Source organism: Babylonia areolata, chromosome 2, assembly GCF_041734735.1.
Source record: "Babylonia areolata isolate BAREFJ2019XMU chromosome 2, ASM4173473v1, whole genome shotgun sequence".
Taxonomy (NCBI): Eukaryota; Metazoa; Mollusca; class Gastropoda; order Neogastropoda; family Buccinidae; genus Babylonia; species Babylonia areolata.
Window position 1 is genome coordinate 6,646,060 of NC_134877.1, and position 26,909 is coordinate 6,672,968.

The following is a 26,909-nucleotide window of genomic DNA, read 5'->3' on the forward strand; positions in this document are numbered from 1 at the left end:
CAAACATGAACAAAACAAACAAAAAAGTATAAGGGCAACAAATCTAAACAACTGACAAAAACAAAATACAAGGACAAAAGATTCAAACTTTGAACTAAACAAACAAAAAGAAATACAAGGAAAACAAATTCAAACCATGAACAAAACAAACTAACTAAAAATTCACACTGAAATGTAAAACTGCTTGGCAGTGATACCTTCCCAAACAGTGATACCTTCTGAAAGGACACAGCCCCAATTTTGTACAAGCTGCTAGAAAACGGAAACCGTGTTACATGATTGACAAAATTAAATACAGAAAAGACAAATACATCAGATCAGCAGGTGTCAAAAAGTTAATTCTGTTCATGACATTTAATGATTCCCATTCAGCACAGGTTTTTGTTGTTGTTGTTGTTGTTTGTTTGTTTGTGAAAAGGGTCAGCTGTATATATTGTCTCACAAAAGATAAGCCAGTTTATAAATAAAGAAAAAAAAAATATTCAAATAAGAAACTGACTAACAGAACCAGTGAAAACAGTCCCAGAAAGAGATAATAATCCTACAAGCAGCAGTGCTGTATACAGACAAGAGGCCCATTCACCCCAGAACTGGTCATCAGAACTTGGTGTCAGTTACCACGGGGTTTCTAGTTCCGGGTTTATGTTTCACTTCATCTCAGCCCAGTCACTGTCTTTCTTCCATCGACTGCTTTCTGAATGCCGTTTCCGTTTTCAGCATACAGCTTTTTTTTTTTTTCCACGGTTAGAAAATGCATGGGCCACTGTTGCAGGTTCGAGGTTGCAAAGAACTTCCATTTCTTCCACTGCCCAGTGGATACATTGGCACTGACGTGTCCACACACCAACTGGTCAATCCAAGAAAAAATGATTTTGAAGAAAATGTGCATTGTAAACAAACAGATGGATTAAAAATAAAGAAGAAAAAAACTTGTACAGTAAACCTGTCTCATCATCACCGCTTGTAGGAATTATAGGAAGGAGGAACAGTCTGATCCTTAAAAAAAAAATAATAATAATAATTCACACATTTGGGATTTGTTTTCTGTTTGATCATGAGAAAAGTGACAAAAGGCAGGGCAGAGAGGCAACAAGCACAATGCCTTTCAAATGACAGGAAAGATCTAAATGGTAATTACCATCATCACCACAACACTACAGAAGGAACGCCTCTTCTCAATGTTTTGTTCAGAGTTCCTTGACCATGTCCATACACTGTATCCATGGAAAAACTACCCAGTAAACTTAGCACCTTCGCTTCATAGCTATCTCAACAAGTCACTGGTATTCCAAACACAAACAAGCAATGTTACACCAACATTGCTGGAGAAGATCTTTCAATAAATAAGATCCACCCACACACCAGAGTATCTCCAGGTCATACCAGCCAAACATGCCCTGAACACCAGTCCTGTGTGGCAAGTTTTGGAGAGCGAGAGAGACAGACAGAAAAAAATAAATCAGTAAAAACACATTATGCATTTGGGATTCTACAATGAATAAGACAAGGCAGAAGAGGCATGAAGACGAATTAAAAACTGAGATTGGAAATTATCACACAGGCTTCAGTCATGCTTTCTGCACACCCAGGTACTCTGACGAGGTCTATCCATGGCATTTCACCGACACAATGCACTCAGGACACCATGTCACAAAAGTGCGCCGTCTGCCATCAGTTGGCAAATGGTGACTGAAAGAACTGGTTCACTTTCCTGGGTTCCGATGTTTTGCTTGCGTACCTGCACAACCAGTGTACACTATGCAACGTGGAACAAACATTTTGTACATACAGTTTTGAACCATATTCCCACACACAGTCAGTTCATACACCCTGAAAGATTAAATGAGTGTGTGTCTATTGTGTGTGACAGTCTGACAAAAAACACAACATTCTAAGTATTCACAGAACTGCTGTATAACAACTAAGTACGGATGAATCCTTCAAACCCTAAAGACTTTCATGAATCAGTCACTGATCTCTATGAATACAAGTCACAGTCATCACAGAATATTTGTATTACAAATACTGCAAGCAGCAGTTATGTAGGATACTTAACTGTTAACGAGATATTGTCGGTATATCCAAAAGAGTCATGCATGCTTGGTTTTTTGTACATGGTTCAAGCTTAACAAGTATGGGCAGCCTGAGAGTGGGAAAAACTTGGCCATTCATAAGTACCGGTACACAAATGTGCATGCTATAGAATAGAAACAGGGCAATGAAGCATAGCTAAGTCTGCTGAAACCAGGTATGGTATGGTGGAAACACAATGAATGCCTTTCACACCCAACAATAAAAAAAAAATTACATTGATGACTGATCAAAATCAAAATAAGCTTTTACAAACCTGAAAACCAATGGGTTTTTTTCTGTTTTTTTTCATTGTTTTTTGTTTTTGTTTTTGGGGAAGGGGAGAGTTCAATTTCAACAACAAAAAATCTATTGTCTGAGACAAGAAACAGTGTTTTCAGTATGAAGACAATGTCACAACACAACAAGACAATAACATGTATGCCTAACAGTAACACATGAAATAATCAATTCCACACACACAAAAGCACAACACACAGAATCCACAGACCATACAATCTTACTGACAATACAAGCACACAGGGACACCCTACTTCTATCAGCCCTGCAAATAGGTTAACTTTAATCCAGTAAAACACACAAAGTCAATGAAACGCCATAGTAAGTGCCCAAAATTAAATTAAACAAAATATCTGAAACTAAAAAAAAAATTAAAAAAAAAAAAAAAAGGAACAAATAAGTCTTAAAAGACTGAAAAATCAGCATTAAGGATTTGAAAACAATGAGAAAAAAATAAATAGGTGCCAACAAAGTGCCAAACATGGCTAAGTGGTTGTGTGACTGCAGTGATAATGCATAAGGTCTGCATGAGAGCCTTACTTGTGCAGAGCACCGGGAGCCGACACTGGAAGGCAGTTAGCCCTGACTCACACTGCGCTCTCACTTACTGACGACTGCCGGAACAGGGGCGGCATCAGTCTAACCACAGACAGAGAGAAAGGAAAACAGCTTGCAGTAGTAGCGGTCAGGCGTGGAAGTAATGCGGATCCAAGGAGGAAGGTGTAAAAAGGAAGACAAGGAGACGGATGGATTAAAGTGGTGTTATACTGTTAGTTTGTTATTGGCTGTTGTTTTTTTAATCCAAAGAGCAGATGGCTTGAGGTTAGGAAGCATAGCTCAGGTTTAGCAGTGGTCATCCATCGATAATGTGCAGAAGAAAAAAAACAACCTCAAATGATCCACCTGTGAAGATGCTGAGCTGAGAATGAACATACTGATGATATACTGATAAGCAAATCTCATCATTTTTTTTTTCTTTTCTTCTCCAATAAGCTTCTGCAATCGGTCTGCCAAGTGCCTACATGTAAACAGGAACTAAGGTCATGACTAACTTCAGTATATAAGATATACAAACCCACTCATAACGCACAGCAAAACGAAAGCCATAATCCCCCACAAATGTTCAACTGTGTCCCAGAAGCACCAGGTAACAATACATAGTCTTGGGGCTCTTATGTTAAAAGTTTCGAGTGTGTCCACAAAATGATCACACAGAGCTCAATCTTCAGAGGTTTTCGCACCAGATGCAGACGTCAAATCTTTTCTTCACCATTCTCTTGTCCCCATCAACTCTTCTTTTATTCAAACAAATCTGAGAAATTTACGGTCTTTAACACATCAGATAAGTATACCTGTGTTTACCAACTTGAAAAACGAATCAAAATTACACCACAAAGTGGACTGAAGGTGACGCCTATCAATTCTTTTTTAAATTAGATACTGACATAGCTTACAACCAGTAAAATAAGCTGTGATACCAAACCTGAACCGTGTAGAAGAGGAGGCTGGAATGAAGAAGATAGGAGAAGAAAAAAATAAGGTCATTAGGAGAAAAAGAATCAAGCCACACAAATACCTCGTTTACAGTTACCTGTATGTCATAGATCTGTAGTGACTGTCAGCATAACCGACCATAAAAGTTTTACCAACTGATTGATCTTTCCTACTAATCCTAAACCTTTCAACTTTCTGTATAAATGTAACCAATGAAGCACAGTGACCAAGACTTATCCTGTTTTTGTTTCCTGTTTGTTTGTTGTTGTTGTTGTTGTTGTTTTTTAATATAGGCAGAATAGCAGTTTGACCCATTTTTATGTACCTATCAATATTTCATTTTCCACATAAACCAGCCATCTCCAATGAACTATACCGATCTTGTTGATCCTTTCAACAACATAATTTCAGACTGAAAAAAAGTTAATGTCCAGACTGAATGTGATGAAATTCTTCTGTAAAAAAAACAACTAAAAGTTCTTGCTGAAATACTATCATTATAAAATTTAAAATACAAAGATAGAAATAAAAGAAAAAAAAAGTGACTGTGAGAACACAGTATACACAACTCCCCACTTGATTTTTGTTAACCACTTAAGACTTCTTTATAGTCTTTGACATTTTTGTTAACGGCGGGTAAAAACACTCAGCCTCACCTCGATTGGATCTGAATCTCCGTTTCAAAAACAATACACTAATCACACAAAAGCTATTCTCAACATCTGCAGCATCTGACCCACAGTGCTTTCCACTGTGTGTGTGTGTATGTGTGTGTGTGTGTGTGCATGTGCGTGCATGCGTACATGTCATTTTTAGTAATCTATACCCTTTTTTGTTGGATGTTTTCATTTGTTAATATTGTTGTGCAATACCCTATTGTCTTAACATGAGTATGTGTGTGTGGGGGTGGGGGGTGGGGGGGGGTGTGGGGGGGGTTAGTATATCGTCAGCTATTGGGAATTCTTATTTGACTAGTTTTAATCTCTTCTTATGTTGTGCATGATTTTATGCCAGTGTTTACAATGAGCCTGTGATTGCACAACTTAATTTCCAAGTGGATTAATAAAGTGATTTTGATTGATTTGATTTAATAAAACACCCACTAAACAGTCTGCAACATTGAAAAAGAGCAATGTAAATCAAATGTGCCTATCTTTTGATAACAATTTTTTCAACTGAGAAAAACAACAGATTAACATAGTAATCGTAATCCTAAATATACCATGTATCTGAGCGGCTAATTTCTGAAGGAAACTGGTCAATCTCCATACACAGTTTTCACAAATTTTATTTACCACAGCACTAACTTTAAAAAGAGCCAAACGTTCAAAGTTATATATCTATTATACTATTTATTTTACAACATGTGTACTTCAGGTACAAAGAAACTGGATTCATTTTCAAATTGGTTTGCTTTGGAATACAATCTTTTTATTTTCTTTCTTTTTCTTGTGATATTTATGATGATTTTTTTTTTAAGCAAAAACAAAATAAGTCAGTCATGTCAATATATTAAGCATCCCAGCATTTTAATGTCACCTAATCGGTGCAAATGACTTACTTCTATGAATTTCTATTCTAATGAACATAAAACTGTGATCATATAATTCATTATCTATAATCTTTTTAAAAATAAAAATTGGCATTCCTCTACAAAGAAAATGCAAATTGCCATGTCACTTTTTTAACGAAGGAGTATAAAATCAATAAGAAAAAAAGGCATAAAGAAATTGAAAGGTTAATGTAACTGGATGTAAGTTTGAATACATCAAGTCATGCAAAGGCTAAAGAAATATATGAAAACGTGCACTTATCAACCATGAAACTGAGTCATACATTTTTTAAGTTAGACAAGCAGTTAAGCGAGACTAATTGAAACCAATAATAAATAAATGGATAAATATTTTCAAAAAAAAAAAAAGAAATAAAACAAAGTAAATGACAATCAAACAATTTGTTCTTTTTTTTCTTTTTTCAAATCATGATACTATTGATTGCTCTCGATACAGATTCTTCTGCTAAAGATTTTTTTTTTTTTTTTGATTTTACGAAACATTATATCGAACTGACAGCAAAACATTAAATCCACTAGTTCTATCATGATGCATGTTTTATGTCCTCCTCTATTGTCCAATACAAGAGCAGTATGTTGAACACAAAATTAAATGATGTTGCATATATATATATATATGGTCTGATGAGCTGTTAGCACTGACCAGGTATAAAACACATGCAAACCCACAGACTGACAGCGTGCCTGTCCTCTTCCACTGACACAATATTGAAAGCAGTAGCAAGCAGATGAAAATGACAATGAAAAGGGCTCTCTTTTCTTCAATGGGGCGGAAGAGAGGAAGAAGAAGGCCTCTCTTTAGACGAGAAGAAAGAAAGAAAAGAAAAAAAAGAGAGAGATCATATTATGATCAGACTTCTGCACTTGCACAAGGTCTCCAAACTACACAAGTAAATAGTGATACTAGTGTTGCCCCCTGCACCTCCAGCACCAGTACAGAATATTGAATGTAAAACTCAGAGAGGGGAAGAATTTTTGACATGTGTAAAGGTGGAGAAATTCCAGATGAGAAAAAGTTTAAAGTGTCAACAGTCGCGGAACTGGGATCAGCATGCTTCAAATGTTTTCAACAGATTCTGGCCAGAACCATTTTTATTTTCTTTCATCTTTTCACATGTAAGCAAACCACGTTTATGCCATTTGTCTTTCTAACAACAGTTCAACTGAGAACCTGGATCAGAAGTTTAAAGGAAAATATCAGCAGGTTTTCTAACTAAATCTGTCTGAAGCATGTACACTGACAGAAAATAATGGTATGCTATTAACTTTATTGTAGATATGGAATACAACTGTGGAACATAATGAATCCTGAGTCTTTTTTACAATATCATTTCCAGCATCAGATATTACAGTGTGAGTCAGCTGGCATTGCACTTCCAGTGTCTGAATGATTGCTGAAAACAAATCTGTTGGCATTTTGCAATCTTAAGAGAAAAAAAAAAGAAAAGAAAAAAAGGGGGTAATTCAAAAAGATGACACAATGTGAATACAAGACAAGCACTAGTAAATACACATCTCACAGAATACATGGGGCATGATATGCTGTGTTCTGATTTCAGGTATTGGTAACTAATGCATTAAACATCTGCCTTGTACAGAAAACATGCACAGTTACAAGGTCACTCTGATGTCTGTACGTGTTATATATCAGTTTTGTTGTCAATGTTGTTTCATATTCTTGTGGAAAACATGATGCCAACAAGTAATAATCATGAACAGACTCTGGCATATACATAATACAGGATACTGAGCAGACTATAATATTCAATCATTATTGCTACCACTGCATTAGGAACAAAAGTATAAACAAATGGATTAGAAAAAGCATGCATGTATCACCTGTGTACAAAATTATTTTTAGATGATACACAACTATCAAATGCAAACTGAAATAGTAGACTATAAACAGGCAACATACTCGACTGCACTAAACATTTCCATTCTGCTTTCTCAAAAACAACAACTTACAATACCTTTGAATTGTAGACTGGATAGAGCAAGAAAGAGACAAGAGTGTTTTGCATGCATGGGTGTGCAGGTGCGTGCATGTGTGCATGTGTGTATGTGTGGACATACACAACAGGATTTCTTCTTTTTTTTAAAGAAAAGAACTATGAAGAACCATGAATGCAAGAAAAAAGAAAAAACAAGGGCAAAAGTGATTCCGGTCCAGGATTCTTACAATCCTCAAACAAGACATTCAACAAGCATGAAACAGTGAGTTATGATCAATATTTACAGGCTAATGTGATCATTATCACATTCCCTCTGATGACTGCAACCTATTTTCTTGGCCTGTGAATTATCTAATCCACTATGAATAAACACAGCAGACTTAATAGCAAAAGCTCTTTCGGTCACTTTTAACATGTTCCATCGTAAGTGATTCACCTGGTAAACATGTTGGTCAACTGTATTTGAAGCAGTAAATATTGACAAGTGATGACTCTTTCAAAACGACACTAAATTTCAAACTATGCAAACAAGCAGAAAGATTTCTTCCAGTTTAAGGGATGCTCGTGTCACTGCACCTCTTTCAATTCTTCCATCTCTGTCACCACTTTGTATGTTTCAATACACAAGAAATCAAGAGAGAAATTCCCCCACCATCCATTAAGTTAGGTCAAGCTACTCAATGAAAACTGCGCACAGAATGAGTTTAGTTCAGAAAATTTTAAGATCGAGTATATCAAGAAATGGGATGTAATCAGATACATTTGCTCTGAATACCGTTGACCAACAAAAGGTGTATCAACTTGCAACCACAAATGAAACCTTTTATGTGTGTGTACAGAGTGACCAACCATCAACCACACTCAAACTAGACGAAGTACAAAAATCAATCCAGAAAAATGAAGAAGTAATATTTCAACTTCTAAAGTGCCATACATTCAACCAAATGGGTACAAACTACTTAAACAAGTGTCCTTCTAGAAGTGATATGTTCAATACACATTACCAAAAATCTATTTATTGAAAATAGTTGATGTTTCAGCATAAGTAAATCCATCTGACTGTCGAGTGTAGGAACTTAATCAAATGTTGGCCACTCTGGTGTACATTATGTGCTTGTACTTTGGTATGACCTTGTACATGAATGCGCACACACAATTTGTATGTCCGCACATCATGTGCAAGTATTGTTAAAAAAAGAAAAGAGAAGAAGAAAAAAAACAGCAACTTACCTTGGAGTGTGTGATGTTTTCTCTGACCATGTGGATGTTTTGGTGTACTTCTCATATGTTCCTGGTGTCAAAACCGGACCTAACCGACTGCGCAGGGCTGCAATAAAAATCACATGAAAACAGTAACAAAGGCTGTTCTAACTTGTAAACTCTTTTCCAAGGTTTAATTCGGTGACTTGATTTCAAATGAATAGCAAAATCATATCTATGATTTTATATGTACCTAATTACCATAAAAACGATTTTTAGGTATTATTATACGTGTTTATATAAAAGTATGGAGGAGAAATGAAATGCAACATACACACACACACATATACAGAACAGCTGACTGATATTATGGAAACATGATGGTGACAAGCCTCCCTCGTCAACTGCTGACCTGAACGGCTAGGACTGTCAGGGGTAGACATAACATCAGCTGGGTACAGACTGATTTCATCCACATCCAGGATCTGGCACCAGAAGTCCGAAGGCAGCTCCAGAAACTTCTCCACCACCTGCAGCCCAGTACCATATCAAAATATCAAATCATTTTATTTAGTGATAAAATAAGCACAAAAAAAAGACCAACCAAAAAATGCAACCCCCGCCCCCCAAAAATTTGCAAAAACAAACACATTCACTGATTGAGCAATACAATGGGTGATTTCTACTGTACGCTCTTCAAAAATGTTCTCTTTCAGTAGTTTTACCATGACATTTAAAGATGGGTGATAGAAACAAAGACAAAACAAAAAGGAAGCAAGATTATATTAACGATAATAGTTTCTATAATAAATGTGTTAAGCAAAAATTCTCTTTTACAGTAGCACTCTTAAAAATATGCTTCAAAAACTCTGTATCTTCCTGATGAATGGTAAATGTGCGTGCGTGCGTGCGTGCGTGTGTATGCCTGTGTGTGCACGCACCACTGCGTGCAAGCATGTGGCATAACCCATGCCCGCATGTGTGTGCATGCATGCGCAAATACAGGAGCAAACAAGAACACTGTTCCCTTCAGCCTTGTGAGGTGCACTTCCCACAGCCGAACGCCAGTCACCAGGTGGTACAGTGACTCACCATGGCCTGTTTGCGGGTCTCGTTGATCATCTGCATGGGCTCAGGCTCAGGACAGGAGTAGCCGACGATGGTGGGCCCAAACACCTTGGCCAGGTTGCCGACGGGCATCTTGGTCTCTGTGCTGTCAGCAACCCTGTGACAACACACCGTGGACACACTGTTGTTAGCAGACTGACACAAAGGGCCAAACACTGGGAAGTCTGTTTCTGCTTCTGCAGTATATCATCAGTAATTCATTCTGTTTGAAATGTGCTTTTGTAATTATTTTCTGTGGGGTCTTTTTACCCCACCATATAGGCAGCCATACTCTGTTTTCTGAGATGTGCACACTGGGTATGTTCTCATTTCCATAACCAAACGAACACTGATATGGCTTACAGGATCGTTAAGTTTAATGTGTGTATCTGATCTTCTGTATGCATATGCACACGATGATGGTTCAGGCACTAGCAGGTCTGCACATATGCTGACCTGGAAGATTGGAAAAAATCTCCACTCCTTAACCCAACAGGGGCACTGAAACTGGGAACAGAAATCCGGGAAACTCCAGTGCTCTAACCATTCTGCCACCACACCCATCCATTCCCCATATATAACAATTGATTAACTCACTCCGGACGATGGAACGCTATAGCGTTCCTGACGTAAGGTAGCGTTCTGCACGATGGAACGCTATAGCGGTTTCGACAATTAAAATTTTTTCCACGTTTTCCTCATGGGGTAGCGTAACAGTCGCAGGTGCAGAAGGCATTGCGAACGTGTCAAGGGTCGAATGGAAAGTTTCTTCATGAGATTCCGTAACAACACACTCCACAGCGAGCCAGTGAGTTCAGGACCCCACACAACAAGCTAATCTGCATACGTATTGAAAATGGCATCGCAGGCGATACAAGTGGAAATTTTTTTTAGCAAACTAGATCACGACAGCAGCTTTTACCGCTGCTGAAGTGATTGAAATGCTTCAAACTGAAGGTTTTGACATCGACGAGGATGATGAAGATGTTGAATAAAGTATCTGCAGTGAAGAAAGCTACCAGCAAGTAGGTACTGACAGTAATTCAGCTTCTGAGAGCAGTGAAGAGGGAGGGGGGTGGGCGTTCACACGATGTGAGGAGAGGGGTCAGTGGGTCAAGTACAGTGAGTTTCATTCAGTTACCTTATGTTTTGTATTTTTTGTGATTTTTTTTTTTCCCTAACCCTAAAAAAATGGGTTGTCTGTAAGGAAAAGCAAGGGAGATAACTATTCGTCCGGAGTGAGTTAATACCACAGACACCAAATCCCCAAGCTGATAACTACAATCTAAGCAAATGGGCCTCTCAGCCAGCACTGACTTTTGCAGATGCTGCACGAGGAAAGCCAGGGTGTCCCTGTTGGCTGTGGGCAGGTTGTTGATGGTTTCACACAGAATGTCCCTGCTCATCTGTGGCTGGTTGTTTTCTGCAAGCACATAACAGTTTCAGTTTCAGTTTCAGTAGCTCAAGGAGGCGTCACTGCATTCGGACAAATCCATATACGCTACACCACATCTGCCAAGCAGATGCCTGACCAGCAGCGTAACCCAACGCGCTTAGTCAGGCCTTGAGGGGAAAAAAAAAAGAAAAAAAAAGGTGAATAAATAATAGATAAGCTTACACAAATAAATAAATAAATAATAATTATATATAATAAAAAAAGAAAAGGAAAAAAAAGCACATAACACATATCACAACTTGAGTACATTCAGCACAGGTCTATTTTCACAAGAATGTATCACAATCTGAGTACATACTGTGCATTTACTCACAAAAAAGTATCACAACCTGTGTACAAATTGTACCTTCACTCACAATCAGGCTTCCCAGAGGTTTTTCAGAAAAAAATCAAGAACTTTTCCTGAGCTTTATTGATAAAAATTACAAGGACTGTTTGTCGTGTAATTCTATACATTATATCAACATGACTAAATGTGACGTACATGAAGGGAAACAATTCATGAGAAATAATTGAAGCCGCAAGCATACAGTGCGATGTCATCAGTTATCCTATCACGTTTTCCAGGTGTTATCACTTTCTTTTTCTTCCCTCCCCACTTCCCTTTCTCCCCCAATGTTTCTGGAGAACACAGTTTAGATTTTTGCAGACTTGAAAGCAAGATTATGGTCGATAGCTCAAGAAAAAAATCCAGGACTTTTCTGGCCTGTGCTGTTTTTCCAGCACTTTTTAAGCCTGGGAAAAGTGCCTTCCACTTGAATCAAAAGAATTTTCAAGGGAACCCTGCACAACCTGAGCACATACACATGATAGTACTGTACCATTATTTACAAAACAGTAAATGTATCAGAACATGAGTACAGACTGCACCTTCACTGACTCTAGGTTGCTGGGTTTCGCGAGCAGGCACACGAAAGCCCAGTTCACAGACTATCTTTATTGACTGTGGTTTACTCTTATGCAAACATATACCATCATCCATAGCCAAAATTTCTGATTCTTCCATAGTGATAAATCTTCAGTAATGAGCAAGTCCATTGAACAGTTTGCTAGCAGTGTGTGCTGCTGCATTTGTCTGAGGTTAAAAGAAACAGTGTTCAAGAGAAGAACTACTGAAGATGGAACTGGAGAAAAGAGAAGAGTCCGTGATTATATCAAAAAATGTCATAAGGCTGTTCATTGACAGTGCCATGTATGATAGCACAACAACAGTTGTCATGTGTTTAGCATAAGTGTGCAGAAGCTGTTTGTTTCCTTGGACAAAAGCTGAATTCACCAGTTCTGCAAGAGATTCACAGGCGATTCAAACAGTATTGTTAATTTGTGAGCAACAGTTGTCACAACAAATGCATGCACGCAAACACACAAAAACATACACGTATATGCATATACATGCACGCACACATACACACATACCACGGCAAGTATTGGCTTTTCTTCCCTTGTTGGGAAGGGAGTGAATTTCTTGCCACTTTAAACCTTTCCTATGACCACTCTTCCTAGCTATCCCCTGTTCGTTTTCGCTTTACCTTTTGACTGAGCAAGGGACGGCGCCTTCAGGGAGAGATGTTCAATGGAAAGGATGTGCTCTACCACTTCTAACTCCGCACACACTGTTACATACATGCACTAGGTCAACAAAACCACTGAAATGTAAACAAATATAAACATTAAATGGGAAGATAGGGTCGGTCCATTGTTATGATTCAGATGACATATCTTTTATTCATTTATTTATTTATTTGTTTATATATTGGGTTAAGATAAAGGAGGAAGAGAGAGAGGATGGATGACAGAAAAGCTTCAATATCAAACAAACAACTCACACTAGGGCAACAATAAACCCAGACAGATGTAATCACTTGTCATACATGTTTAGAATGCATACATCAGAACACTAGAACACCAAAAAACCCTGGCAAATGTACACAGACATGGAATATTCTTAAAACGCATGCCTCAAGGCACACTGGGGCAATTGCTGTGCCAGACGATAGGGGAAAGAATGAAAGTGATTAGTTAAGGTGTGTGGTGGAAAGTGGTGCATGAAAGGTAAATATGAGTTTGTGAAAGAAGAAAAAGAAAGATGTGGGGAAAAAAGAGGAGGATGGAGGCCCCACCAAAAAAAAACAAAAACAAACAAACAAAAACAAAAAAAAACAAAAAAAAGTTGTCACAACAAACAGTGAATGAGATATCACACATGCACATATTCCGAACTTCACTTCAGCTGACAGTATTGAGTACATAAAATCATTGCATCGAAGACGATCCAGCCCCCCCCAGCCCACCTTTTCCTCTTCACACATTAAACACACACACATTTACCTGCTGCTCTCACAAACTGTGGCCAGAGAGCATAGGTGACCAAAGGCTCTTTCAGGTTGCGAAGGAAGTCCTTGAGGCAACCACAGACAGTGTGGATGTCAGTAAAGTTGGACTGAAACAGGAAAAGTTGGTGTAACATTACATGTGTCATTCTTCGCATAAAAAAGTCCTTATCAGAATTAATCAAATTTCTAAAGACAGCCATTAAATTCAGATTTACATTAGAACAAATGTTGTCCTAATAATCAATGTAATAACTTTATCTCCAAATAAAACATGAAAAAAAATTTAAAGCAGAGGAAATTAGAAAGAACATTAGAACAACATGAAATATATAAAACATAATAATCATGAAAACAAAGGGACACAAAACAGACATAACGAATGAAATATTTAAAAAAATATGTTTATATCAATACGCTTATTTCTCTAGTTATTGGGTTTTTTTAAACATTGAGGTCAAAGCCATATATCACAAACTAATTGATACAACAGTACTGGATTTTGATCAATTCTTCAAATTTACATACTGAATAAAAAGATACTCACAAGGTTGGGGCATTTGCCTTTCAAAAACTTTTCCTTCAAGTCTTTGGCTTCACGATCAGACCTGTGACATGATCAGGTTCCCATTCAGCTAGGTTAGACAAAGAAGAGTCCAAAGTATAAAAAGTATCAACTTTCCAGAAACAGGTATGAAACCCTCTTCCAATGGACAATGCAAATAGGCTCTCAGCTATACTCAGCAATAAATAAATAGACAAGTAATTTTTTTTTTTTTTTTTTTTTTTAATTGCATGCTATTGTCATTTCAACAACTCAAGCTTGGTTTCTCCACAATATGAACTGTATGGGGGTTAGAATTTATCAGAATATTTCTGGGGTGGCTTTTATTTCTTTTGCACAGAGTGACAACACTTGCCGACTGACATGGAAGATACACAAACGACCAATTTCCAGAATGCAGGGCTGTTCACTTAGGATACAAACGAAGCTAAACATCATGTTTTCAAGTTTCAAGTTTTAATTATCCTTTCACTCCTACTGGAGTATGGAGGATTACTGCAAAATAATATTTTCTTGCCCAGAACAAACATTTCCAAATACACAACAATGTCACATAAAAGTTGAGAAACCACAAATGTCTTTTAACTCCAAAAGTATAGCTAGGCAACATTTGCAAATTTAATCATCTTACTTACAGCTAAAATAACTTTTTTGCCTCCTTTGAGCATATTACAAAAATTAAAAACCGATTTTGGAGACAAATATTTTTTAGGAACATATCTATTTCGTAACTGATCATAATTGGGACATTCCATTATAAAATGAAACTCATCACCAATCACAGATATGAACACATGTGTCAAACTCAAGCCTTCAAGATATGCCATGACAGATTTTTCAGGCACATGTGGCCTTTGTCCACTCAGGTTAAAAGTCCTATGGCCTTTCACATCCATCGGGGCAGTGGATTCATTGTCCACATTGTCTAGGGCTTGGCATAGGAAGGGGAAGCCCAATCCTCTCCTTCTGTCGTTTTAACTCACTCAGTACGGCCAGTCCTCTCTTCTCCTCTACACAGACCCCTCGGATGTCCAGTGGGTGTCTGAATGACCCAACCTTTAGCTTCCGTCGTCAGAATTGTGGTTTTCTTTGTCAACATTTACCTCTTCAGTATAAGAGCCTTCCGATTGCAATATTTTGATGATGGTAATTGGGATGAAACGCTGTTAACGTCGTCTCTTTCAACATTCGTATGGAGAGAGTTAACCATCCCCAGCCAAAGTCAGGTACCCAGTCACACCTGGGTGGAGCAGGGAAAAGTGGCTTTACCAAGTACACAGCACCATGCTGAAACAGGACCTCAAACCCTGATCCCTAGATCACATCCAATGCCTAACTGATTCTGCCATGGCACCTCCATCACTATTGACTAATGACTTACGTTAAAAAAAAATTGAATTGCATAAAGAAATGAAGGTGATAATGAATCTTGACTGAATTTTCAAAGCTCTACACTACACAAATTCAGTGAGGGAGGGGGAGACAAAGGGTCACAAAGACAGGGGGGAAAGTCCACACTGCTTACCCTGGTACTCTGTAGATGCCCACCTCGGACAGGCCTCGTCTCTCAATTTCATTGGCACAGTTCACCTGCAGACACGTATTGCATGCCAAATACACTCTACTTCATTTGCTGCTGCACCTGCTTCCTCACATTCACTTGCTTCTCAAAGAAACATAATGTACTTCATGCACATCTATTTTCACACATTTGTTAACAAAAGCATTTATCCGATTGCTTCATGACCATTCTTTTTTTCTTATGAAAACAACTTGACATGCAAAAGAGACTGTTCATAAAGGATAAGGTATCAATATATTTGTGTGTGTACGTATTTGTGTGTATGTACATCCATTCTGTATGCTTCCTAGTCATTAATTTTTCTATGTATATGTGATTCTCTTTTTTATGCTAGCATGTATAGCATGTATGTGCAAGTGAATACATGTATGTTCATATGTAAGCATGCAAGAGCAGAGTGTCCACACACAAAACATTTTTTTTTTTTCTATAAAAGTAAAACTTTTTTTTTCATATACAAGGTCTTACAATTCAGTATTTTCTAAAACCAAAAAATGCAGCATCAGTAAGATATTCACAAAAATTAGAATACTAATAGTACAATAAAGATGAAATAACTTCCATAAAAGAGATTTTTTTTTTTTTTTTAAGACAGCAAAACTTAGAACTGTCGCTGAAGAGATAACAAAACCAACTTACAACAAGTCGCGGTATCATGGGTCGCTGAGCTGGAGCAAAATCGGCCAGGATGCCCTGCAAAAGCAAGGAAAGCTGACTTTAAAGTCCACTTTTTCCAGACAATGAAGCAGTCCTCTCATACTGAGCCTTTCATTTTCATATCACCTGCCCACTTGCAGTGTGCATCAAAGAATAATCACATATCAACTCCATCTCCCTTCCTCACCCAACACCTTCCTGTTTCATGCACACTGAAAATCAATGCCAGTGGAATCGTTGCACAACTAAAAATATTTCTGGCACTAGTCATGCAAATGCAGGCTTAGGAGGAGCACAGGTGAAAGGATGGTTCTGTAGTGTGCCAGTGTGCGTGCATGATGAAGGAAGAGATATCATTTGCCTCTATAAGTCCATGCTGATGTACATAATCCAAAAGAAAATATTCAGACATTTCTCTGTTGACAATCATCAAACCACAACATATTCATATAATCATCAACTTGCTCCTGAAGACAGTGAATCAGGCCTCACCTCTGACATTTTGGCAGTGCCAGGAGTACTTGGCGCTGAAGGAATGCATGGCAGGGGCAGCTTGTCTTTACACTCAGGATGACATGATGCTCTGCAGTCTGAAACAGTCACATTGATGTGTGTTTTAATGCCATGCCGGTCATTTTAATTCAGGATATGCTGTTCGCTATTAATAGGACAATTTTTTTTTGCTCGAAAATCATAGATTTTTATCAAAAAGAAACGCAAGAAAGGGATCAAAGGTCAATAAACTCATAAGGACCTAAGTTTCTTTTTCTGTATTTTCTCCTTTTTCTTTCTTTCCTTTTTTTCTTTTTTTTTTTTATTTTTTATTTACACTATATCTCCCCTTCTTTTCTATTTTGAAGACTCCTGGGCATCTCCTACAAAGATCATATCACGAACGAAGAAGTTCGAAACAGAATCTGGCAAGTCACTGGGCCCTACGAAGACCTGTTGACCTTGGTGAAGAGACGCAAGCTCAAATGGTATGGCCATATCACAAGATCATCAGGGCTTGCCAAGACATTCCTGCAGGGCACAGTGCAAGGGGGGAGAAGGACAGGCAGACAGAGAAAGAGATGGGAGGACAACATCCCAGAATGGACGGGCTTGAGGTTGAGCGATACAATCAGGAGGTCAGAAAACCGAGAGGATTGGAGGATGCTGGTTGCCAGATCACCTGTGGCGCCCCAACGGTCCACAAGACTACGGGATAGGTGAAGTGAAGGTGATACCTCCCCCAACCCCAGTTGTCTCCCAGAAACAAATTTCTGTCAACCATTTATGTTACTCCCCTGAAAAAGATAATTCATTTCAATTATATACATGTTATCACAATGGCCGCAGAAACATATAACACCCAATCCAGAAAAAAAAAGAAGTTTAAATGTTTAAAGCAAATGTCATCAATGAATAAGGTTGACCCAGGTCAAAAAGGCTTCTAAGGACAGATCACAATTCACTGTTGTGTTTTTAACTAAGGATGAGAGCATGAACACACACACACACACACACACACACACACACACACACACACAAGACAATCTTACCTTTACACTTCATAGCAACTTTTCCAAACCGGATGTTCTTGCCACACTGGAATGAAAATAGATGAAAAATAATACACAACAGCATGTTATAGTTTGATATGGAAAAATTATGAAGATTTGAAACTTGTGGTAACTCACATGCTTGTCATCATATATCAAAATAATTCTCCACTGTTTCTCAAAGGCAGACCTGTTTACTCCTAAACTTTGTTCATAGCAATAAGCATGACCAAAAACAGTTATCTCAGGAAACAAGATTGTAATTATAGGTAAATTCAATGATGCCAAGTCTGGGAACATTTGTTTATGAAACTAGCTAAAGCAAATTGTCAGAGTTAGCAGTAGCATGAGGCAGGCTGAGTTCTGCTACAATACAATACACAAATTTTATTGTCTATACTTTGGTACAGAGGTTTTCTTTTTGGCAGCAGCACATGTCCAACATAAGAAGAAAACAACAAACAAATAAAATGAATAGAAAATAAAAAGATCAATTAAATGGCACCAAATGGAGATAGCTATATACAAATATACAGATTACTGAAATTTACGTGCCTCTCCATTTCAGTCAGCCAAGCCGCATTGCTCATCTTCCCCACACACACACACACACCACGCGCACACACACACACACATACACTATCTCTCTTCCTCTCTCTCTCTCTGTCCCTCTCTTCACAAAATATGCAATTACAAAGATCATACCGCCTCGCACATCATCACTAGGGCAACAACTATCTGTCCTTCTGGCTGTCAACCTTCAAGTTCAAGTTCAAGCTGGTGTCATCTTTTTTCACAAGAAAATTTCTCATGCTGCCCGTGGTAGAAGACAGCAAAGGTTTTACTTAGTATTTCATCAACTCCACAAGCTTCTAGCAGTCATGTAGACCTCCATATAAGTGCATGTGAAATCCGTTGCAGACACTGCTAAATAGTACAGGTTCATTTCTGTTTGATCTGTTTATATATATGCTTTCTGATACTGCTGCTTTGGAGCAGCTGCATTTAACACTTTGTTTCGTGGATGACCACTGCGTTCATCCTCAGAGTCGGTTTCATGCACCCCAGCTACAGTTTCAGCATCTTTGCGTCATTATTAGTGGTGTTGACTTCAATGTATGTCAAATGTTTCTCAAGTGCTGAATGTGGATTGTGTCATACTGCTTGAGCAAAAAAAAGAACCAGGTTTACAAAGAAAAAAGAAACATATTTCTGATTTAAATTGATTATACTAAAAATTTCTATATTACATGCCAGATGCCATTTTAGGCAGTGACGATTACCACAGCATTTTATAACCAACCCACAAAAAGTGCAAAACAGCAAATGTTCTTCCTCTTTGCTGTGCAGGGGCAAGCCAGATCTGGAATAAAATGACTAATCAATTATATTTCAAGTGAAGGCAGCGAGTTCCACACTTACTGGGACACAGGTGGTGGGCTTGATGACTGTGCGAGAGATGAAAACATGCACCCTGTTCAGACCTTTGCCTGCAGAACTGGCTTTCCTCAATCCAGGTGTGCTGAAACATGCACCACAGAGAGAAAAAACATTGTAAGCACATGCACACAGCATGAAACTGAATGCAACAAAATTGACCATCTACAGGGTATAAATTCTAAACAGTCAAGTTGAAATCTTTTATAAAATAAATATATGGACTTTTTTTTTTTTTTTTAAAGCAAAAATGCAGGATTATCCTAACATCTTAGGAGAGGTGGTAGAACTATAAAAGAGAAAAACCAAAAGCCTTACTCTGGTGTTTTCTTGAGGATTCCTTTCTTTGTGGTGCCACGGTTGTTGTTGCGGTTCCCTACCTGAGGCTCCCACACATCGTCGTCACTGTCTGTAACAACAGTACCATACATCTTTATACAAGTGCCACCTCTTCTCTTAAGCTTATGCTGCAGTCAGGTTCTTCATCTTTTCTGTTATAACTTTTCATTTCTTTTGAAAGCTCCTTACCTCATCTGGAAAGAGAGAATACACCTTAACACTGTTACAGAGAATGTGATAGGTTTGCACACATGTTCATATGAGTAATATGTGTGTGTGTGTGTGTGTGTGTGTGTGTGTGTGTGTTTGAGTGCATGTGCGCTTGTGTGTGTGTGTGTTTTGTGTGTGTGTTGTTTGTGTGTGTGTGTGTGTGTGTGTGTGTGTGTGTGTGTGTGAATGCATGCATGTTCACAAGAGGGTAAGTGAGAGACAGAATGTTAATTTGCATGCATGTTTGTACTTTAATACATGGTTGTGCTTTCGCTGGGTCACCTTACAGACACAATATGTGATGGTTTCAGTTTAAGTTCCCAGGTATCAGAGAGTGCAGAATGAATGATCCAAACCAACACATCTGCTGTAAAGAAAATAGATAAATAAATTTTGAAAAAAAAGAACAAAATAAAATATTGAATAAAAAAAAAACAGAGGTGCAGATCTCTGACCTTTTTAAAAACCAAAAGCACTGATTAGGCCATTGCAGCCTGCCCTAGGTCTGTGTAAAATATTACTTTATCAGCAAAGGAAAAAAAAAAACGACAAAAGAAACATGAGTATATTAAATAAAAATCTCATGAGGTGAAAGATACCTGGAAGGCAAATGATAAGAATAAAACAAGAATATAAATGAGCCACACTCGGCAAACACACACACACCACACACTTGCGCACACTGACATCTGCGTGAAAACACACACACACACACACACACAGAAACATAATGCCCATGAAACAACTTGTAGTCTCACAGAGATCTAAACCAAGATCCAATCCTCAACAGACAAGTGCCCCACCCTAAACACACACACACAAAGACATATATATTCTATACGTGCAGTTCACAAACACATAAAGTGTCACTTGACGGGATTATGCATGCACAAAATATGTATCACATGCAAATAAAATATGCATACATATTACACTGACAGACCCATGAATTATCTCAGTGTCATCTCACCTCCATACTTGTCCAGGTTGGGCTCACTGAAGCTCTTGTTCAGCTTGGGCACAGTGACCTCAGTGGTGGCCGACACGGGTTTGCCACGGCCGTCCACTGTGATGGTGGTGGTGGTGGTCACCATTGAGTTGTCCAGGTCCTGGTCATCAAACCACTGAACACTCACACTTTACCTCATGCTCTCACACAACCAAATCTATATGCCCCAGCCACTTTCCAACATTAAAGAAATCTTATAGTTATACACCAATTAGAATGCGTTTAAAAACAGTATTCATGTTTTATTATTTACATTACAGTCACAATGCAAATAAAAAGTCACAAAAAAAGGAACGTCATCCTTTCCCTCACAAAATTATTTCATTATTTGTAACAACCATCCAAAAAGGAAAATCATGTCAGTCTGAAAACGATAATTATACACATCCTGTCTGTACAGGCAAATTCTAATTAATTCAAAGACAAAAATTCTGTTTTTACAGTGAAGCACCATGCTCCTGCACTTGCAGACATGGCAAATCATTTTCGCAAACTTAATAAACTTAATCACACAGGAAATATAACCTAGAATGTTATCCGGAAAACATGTCCTGGTCATCCCCATGGTACCCTGTTTGTGCGAAGTGGCATAGCCCTTGAAGATTTTGTACCCTGTGTATATCAGTCATTTTGAGTTTGCACACACACACACACAGTTTCAGTTTCAGTAGCTCAAGGAGGCGTCACTGCGTTCGGACAAATCCATATACGCTACACCACATCTGCCAAGCAGATGCCTGACCAGCAGCGTAACCCAACGCGCTTAGTCAGGCCTTGAAAAAAAGTGAATAAATAATAGATAAATACATTAAAAAAAATATAAAAAAGGGTGAATAAATAATAGATAAAAAAAAGAGTGGACAGAGAGAGAAGACACAGGAAAGATAGATAGACACAGAGAGAGAGAGAGGAGTAAGAGAGAGAGAGAGAGAGAGAGCAGTAAGAGAGAGAGAGAGATAGGAAAGAGAGAAGGGGAGAGAGAGAGAAGAGAAAAGAGAGAGAGAGAGGAAGGAGTAAGAGAGAGAGAGAACACACACACACACAATTACACAGCCATAGCTGACCTCTTTTTGACGCTTTGGTGAGCTGTTGCCATTCTGTTCATCCATGTCCTCCATTGGAGGGGCTGTTGGGCGTTTCCATTTCCGTCCATTGCGCAGGCGGGACTGCTCAAGATCATCCTCTGTTTTGTCATAGCTGATGTCAGACAGCATGGAAGCTGAGGATTCCATGATCGTGTTCAGCCTGTGCAGAAAAAAGCAATACATGCCACTGGTACAAAACATCATTAGTATTAACAGTAAGTTTCAAGTATTGTTCTTTTCACTTCATACCATTTATATCAAGTTCCCATGTTGCTTCTGTAAAAATGTTTGGTATCAAGCTGACATCACTGTGAAATCCAAAGTATAGAGCACAACTTCTTCAGTCAACATGAATCTTGAATCTCTTGTGAAACAAAAACTGCGTGTGATCGCATTTTAGATTTTGTCCTTTCATAAAAATAACTACAACAAAACGTCAAGCAAACAAACCCCAAACAACTACCCATTACCCTGCCATCCCCTCCATCCATTTTTGATAAGGATTCAAAACTGATGCATGATTTCTGTTCTTAAAAACTAACAGTGACATGTACAAGGAAAGTGACATACTTTCCAGTGGGTGACTTTTCAGCCATGTGACTGTTGCGAACATAGCTGTTGTACAGTGTGTGCAAGCGCTCCCGGTCCATCTCGTGCAGCTGACTTTTGCTGTTCTTGTCTGTCAGCAGCTCACGAATGACATCCAGCTGACGCTCCTGGAAAACACCAATCAATTTGATAAAGCTACAAGTTAGCAAACACGAAGAACGTACACCACAGAGGCAGTTGTGATGCTTACCTATAGTTCTCAAATGAAAAGTTTTAAGCTCAGCACGCCACTGAGTTAGTTTTTTCCGCAGTTGTGACACTAATCATTAACTGGCTGCACAAATTAAAAATTATTTTTACTGCATGAACTGATGAAAGCTCTAGTAATAAAATATACATATGTAAACATAAGTGATAAAACTGATATCTCTTTTGAAGCATCATAATCATTACATTATATAATCATGTTTAACCACTTTAAATTGATGTGTGTGCTTTCCTGTAGCGTAATCTTGCAAAATACCATTCCTCACAGTAAGACAGCCTGTCCATTTCTCAGTTCACGTTTCTATGGAATCTGTGTAAATTGTGGAAGGAGATACTCATATAGTAATCAAAAGTGCAAAAAGTAAATAAAGAAATGATTTAAGGAAAGAAGACTGAAAATAAAACTAAGAACAGAGACAGAGCGGTCAATGGATAAGAACAAAAAACTTTTCAATTAAAATTTTACAGGATGAGTGAAGTTGACTGAAAGAGCTAATCCAAGTATTGTGCTTTTAAACATGACTGATAGTGATACATAAACAATGCACAAATCAGAACAGTTTACCTACCAGATTGTTTCTCTCCTGCTCAGCTTCATTCCTCCTGGACAGTTCATACTGCACCTGGTTCCTGTAACATAGATGTCACACTTTCTCTAGAAATATGGAAGAGTGGGCTTTTCCCAGAAAATAGCAAACTAACCTCAAAATCTCTCCCTTTCACACAAACATACAATACCCCCCCCCCCCTCCCCCGCAAAATCATTTGCCTTTGGCATGAAGAAAAGTACATCACATTCACAGTAATATGTTTCATCAGAATTCCAAAATCAATCATGTGTAGTCTGAATATTCTAAATGTTTGGCTGATTCAGAATCACTGTGGCATTCCATCCGGTGACCCTGTTCAAGTGATTTAACACAGAGACATTGAATGCTAGCTAAATGATGAGTCATCTAAATAACCAGACAAAATGGCTTGACTATCTCAGTGTGTAAGATGCAATCAAATGCCATTAAAGCTCTTGTTTTCAGATTCGCTGATGTGAAACTGCCGCTGGAAGTAGATTTCATATTATTTTCAGTTTTACTCTCAAAATGGGTGTGCATTATTCATAAGTGTACTACAGATGCACATATGAATCTCTTGGATAAAGAAATCTGGGAGGTGAGTTATATAAACATGTACTGTATTCTGAACTAAATTTTGCCTGTCTTCTCTTGTTTTTGTTCTGATCAACACATTCAGCTAACTAAGCATAAACACAGACCTGCTGGATGTGTCACAATGAAGCAAATCCAAAATCTGTGTCAAACCTGAAAGATACATTTGTCAGAACAGTCTCTTCAAGCTACTGTTATTTGGGACTAGTACAAAGCCATTATTTCATTTAAAATGTCTGTGACTCATCTGTACTTCAACTAGCTGTCAGTTCCTCTATTCCTGTAATTTATGTAAATTTACCACAAAAGAACAGACTATATAGAGAGTAACACAAACTGACCCAGACTAACAAGGTCTTTGGCACCCATATTTATTCAGTCTCCTCACCTTGCATGTTTCACCTGTGTGTCAAGTTTTGAATTTTCAGATTGAAGACGCTTGACTTTGTCCTCCAAACTTTCACACTTTTGCTCGGATTCCAACCATCGCCGACGATTGTCTTCTTGATTCAAAACAAAGGAGCGAAATTCTGTGGACAAATCAGAAAGAAAACCACTGATTCAAGCTTGCAAAACTAGTCAAAATTTACCTCAATCCATCTTTGTTTTGTTTTTTCAAAATGCAGATGGCTGGCTTCTGAAGTTCTGTTTGATCGCTGGTTTGGATCAGTCACATGCCCTAGAATTTTCAGTTACTGATTTCATGTGATGACAGACAGATCACTGAATAAACTGACAGTCTAGAACTTTACACTCAATGGATAAACCAATATTACATAATAATATCATCAAAAAGTTCAACACTGTACTGTTTTTCAACAAAGCATATTTTTGCAGTTAGTTCACTCTCCTGTACTAAAATAAGGTTTGTGCCTCACATTTTTGTAATTCACAAGCAGCAAAATCAAAAGTAAAGGTATACTTAGGAAATTATCTAAACCAACATAGTAAGTTATAAACTATTAGAATTAATAACATAAATAACAACCCACCTGCTTCACAACCAGTATTCAGCACTGTTGCACATCTCATCAGATCATCAAAGGATGCAACAAGAGATAATTTAGTCTCCATCTGAAAACAAAGCTTGATGTTATTCCATGTTTATAAAGAAATTATTCATTTGAGATAATCAGTTATATCAATCGATACTGCTGTCAGTGAAATTGAGTGAAGACTGAAGGTATTATGACTTCTTTTTTTTTTAAACGAAAGTTTGATTTGTATACTATAATCATGTCACTGGATACACAATTTAGTTTTAGCTTCAGTTTAAACTTTAATGGTGTCAGACTCAGGGTCTGAGAGTGTGCTGTAAGAAAACAACCATAAACCTAGATCTTTTACTGAAAGTAAACTGTAAACAATTAAGAATAACTATAATCAGTATCATGGACTGTTGAAGCTCTTACTTGGAAATTGTTATTAAATAAAGAAAAGCTGAAAGCAGAATGAAATTGAAAAATCTTTCTTTTTCTTTGTATTCAGTACAGTACAGTAGAAATTTATAATGGCAATCAACAGCAATGCATCAGAAATCCAAAATCATGATATGGCTGATGGGCAGTAATGCATAAAATTAATCGATTTGAGTCATTTGAAATTTCCATCGGTTGATACTGTCCTTTTCAAACAAACTGTATACTTTGTCTGGTCATGTCTGTGTGTCTCGTGTATGTGATGTAATCTGTCATGTGTCTGTGGATGGGCAGTTGACGAAGGGTGTCGTTTTTGCATTTCAATGTGTGTATCATACATCATCTCCGTGTGTGTGTGTGTGTGTGTGTGTGTGTGTGTGTATCTCCGCAAGATGGGTTCGTAGAAACAAGAATTTCAGCGTTAAAGAGAGTGCAGCGAGTGATGGGTTACTCAACGTCATCAGCTCATTGAGAATAATTATTGTACAAAAGTTAGTATTGCGATCCTCAAGCGTACAAAGATGGGCTGTTATACTAACAGTATTACGGAAGGAGAAAAAAATCAATCTCTTATGACTGATCAAAAATGTTAATCATGAATAATTTCGGCGAAAGCCTCCTCACCTTGCCACTCAACAGTTGTGGAAGTTACGCTGTGTGAAGAGTTCCTTTGCGCTTCCGTCTAAATATGCACCTCAGCTCTGGTTTAACAAGTTTTGTTTTACTGGATTGCGACTATGTTGAGAATACATATCACAATGTTAAAAGGATCGTTAATTTAGAAAAATGTTCTCTGAAACTCTCACCTTTCTTTTCAAAACATGTGTTGATTCACCCGCTGCGAGTTTTGAAATCCTCGAAGATTCAACCAATCAAAAATCGTGTTTCGAACTGTCACCATCCATCTCTTTACAGGAAGGATAACTCTGAAAACTTTTTATGCGGGCTAAGTCCCTTTTCGTTGAAAAAAAAAAAAAATAATAAATAAAAATAAAAAAAGATTGTGCTGTATGAATTAACTGATATCTTACATACTTTTTCGAGTGTTTTTTGTTTTGTTTTGTTTTGGGTTGTTTTGGGGGTTTTTTTGGGGGGTGGGGAGGGGGGTAGGGGGCTGGATTTGCATACTTACAACTTTGATTGGCTAATTCCTTTTCTTGCTCCTCTCAAGATCAGAAGATCACGAGACTCGTAATTTATTGTCCTTAAATGGAGATGCTTGGTGTGGTGGCACACAGTTAAATTCTATATAGTACAAATATAGACATGCATAAGCCATTTAGCTTATTCGCATACGCACAGAAGCACACAATCTCAGCTGCATCAAATACAGTAGTCCATGCGCCTGCCATCATGGTCTCCATTTCACACTCGTTATATATATATATATATTAAAAAAAATAAAAATTAAAAATTAAAAAAAACAACTAAAGACATGTAAAACGACCTTCAAATATAAACAAGTAGGTTTAAATAATCAATAAGCCCCAAAATCAAGGAGAGTTTATAACATCGGATAGATGAATAATCAAATAATCAAATACATAAATAATGGCAACAGCAATAACAATATCAATAACTGATAGAAATAATAATAAC

At 37.8% G+C, this 26,909-nt stretch overlaps 1 protein-coding gene across 2 annotated transcripts; it reads right to left on the reverse strand.

Moving 5' to 3' along the window:
• Positions 1 to 396: 396 nt before the first annotated feature.
• On the reverse strand, positions 397 to 26,202 carry LOC143297043 (rac GTPase-activating protein 1-like). 2 transcript variants are annotated; one of them, XM_076609223.1, is made up of 20 exons: positions 26,117 to 26,202; positions 24,885 to 24,966; positions 24,281 to 24,422; positions 23,299 to 23,359; positions 22,484 to 22,629; positions 21,893 to 22,073; positions 20,790 to 20,928; positions 19,589 to 19,679; positions 19,256 to 19,355; positions 17,834 to 17,879; positions 16,782 to 16,879; positions 16,272 to 16,325; positions 15,576 to 15,640; positions 14,033 to 14,093; positions 13,484 to 13,595; positions 11,017 to 11,122; positions 9,685 to 9,817; positions 9,005 to 9,122; positions 8,623 to 8,719; positions 397 to 1,738 (listed from the first exon to the last, which is right to left on the reverse strand). In XM_076609223.1, the coding sequence occupies exons 2-20, from the start codon at positions 24,964 to 24,966 to the stop codon at positions 1,672 to 1,674; spliced, it is 1,899 nt and encodes a 632-aa protein (XP_076465338.1). In that variant the 5' UTR covers positions 26,117 to 26,202; the 3' UTR covers positions 397 to 1,671. The 2 variants fall into 2 exon arrangements, with proteins under 2 accessions (XP_076465338.1, XP_076465331.1); XM_076609216.1 differs by lacking the exon at positions 26,117 to 26,202 and adding an exon at positions 25,935 to 26,045.
• Between the last annotated feature and the right edge of the window lie 707 nt (positions 26,203 to 26,909).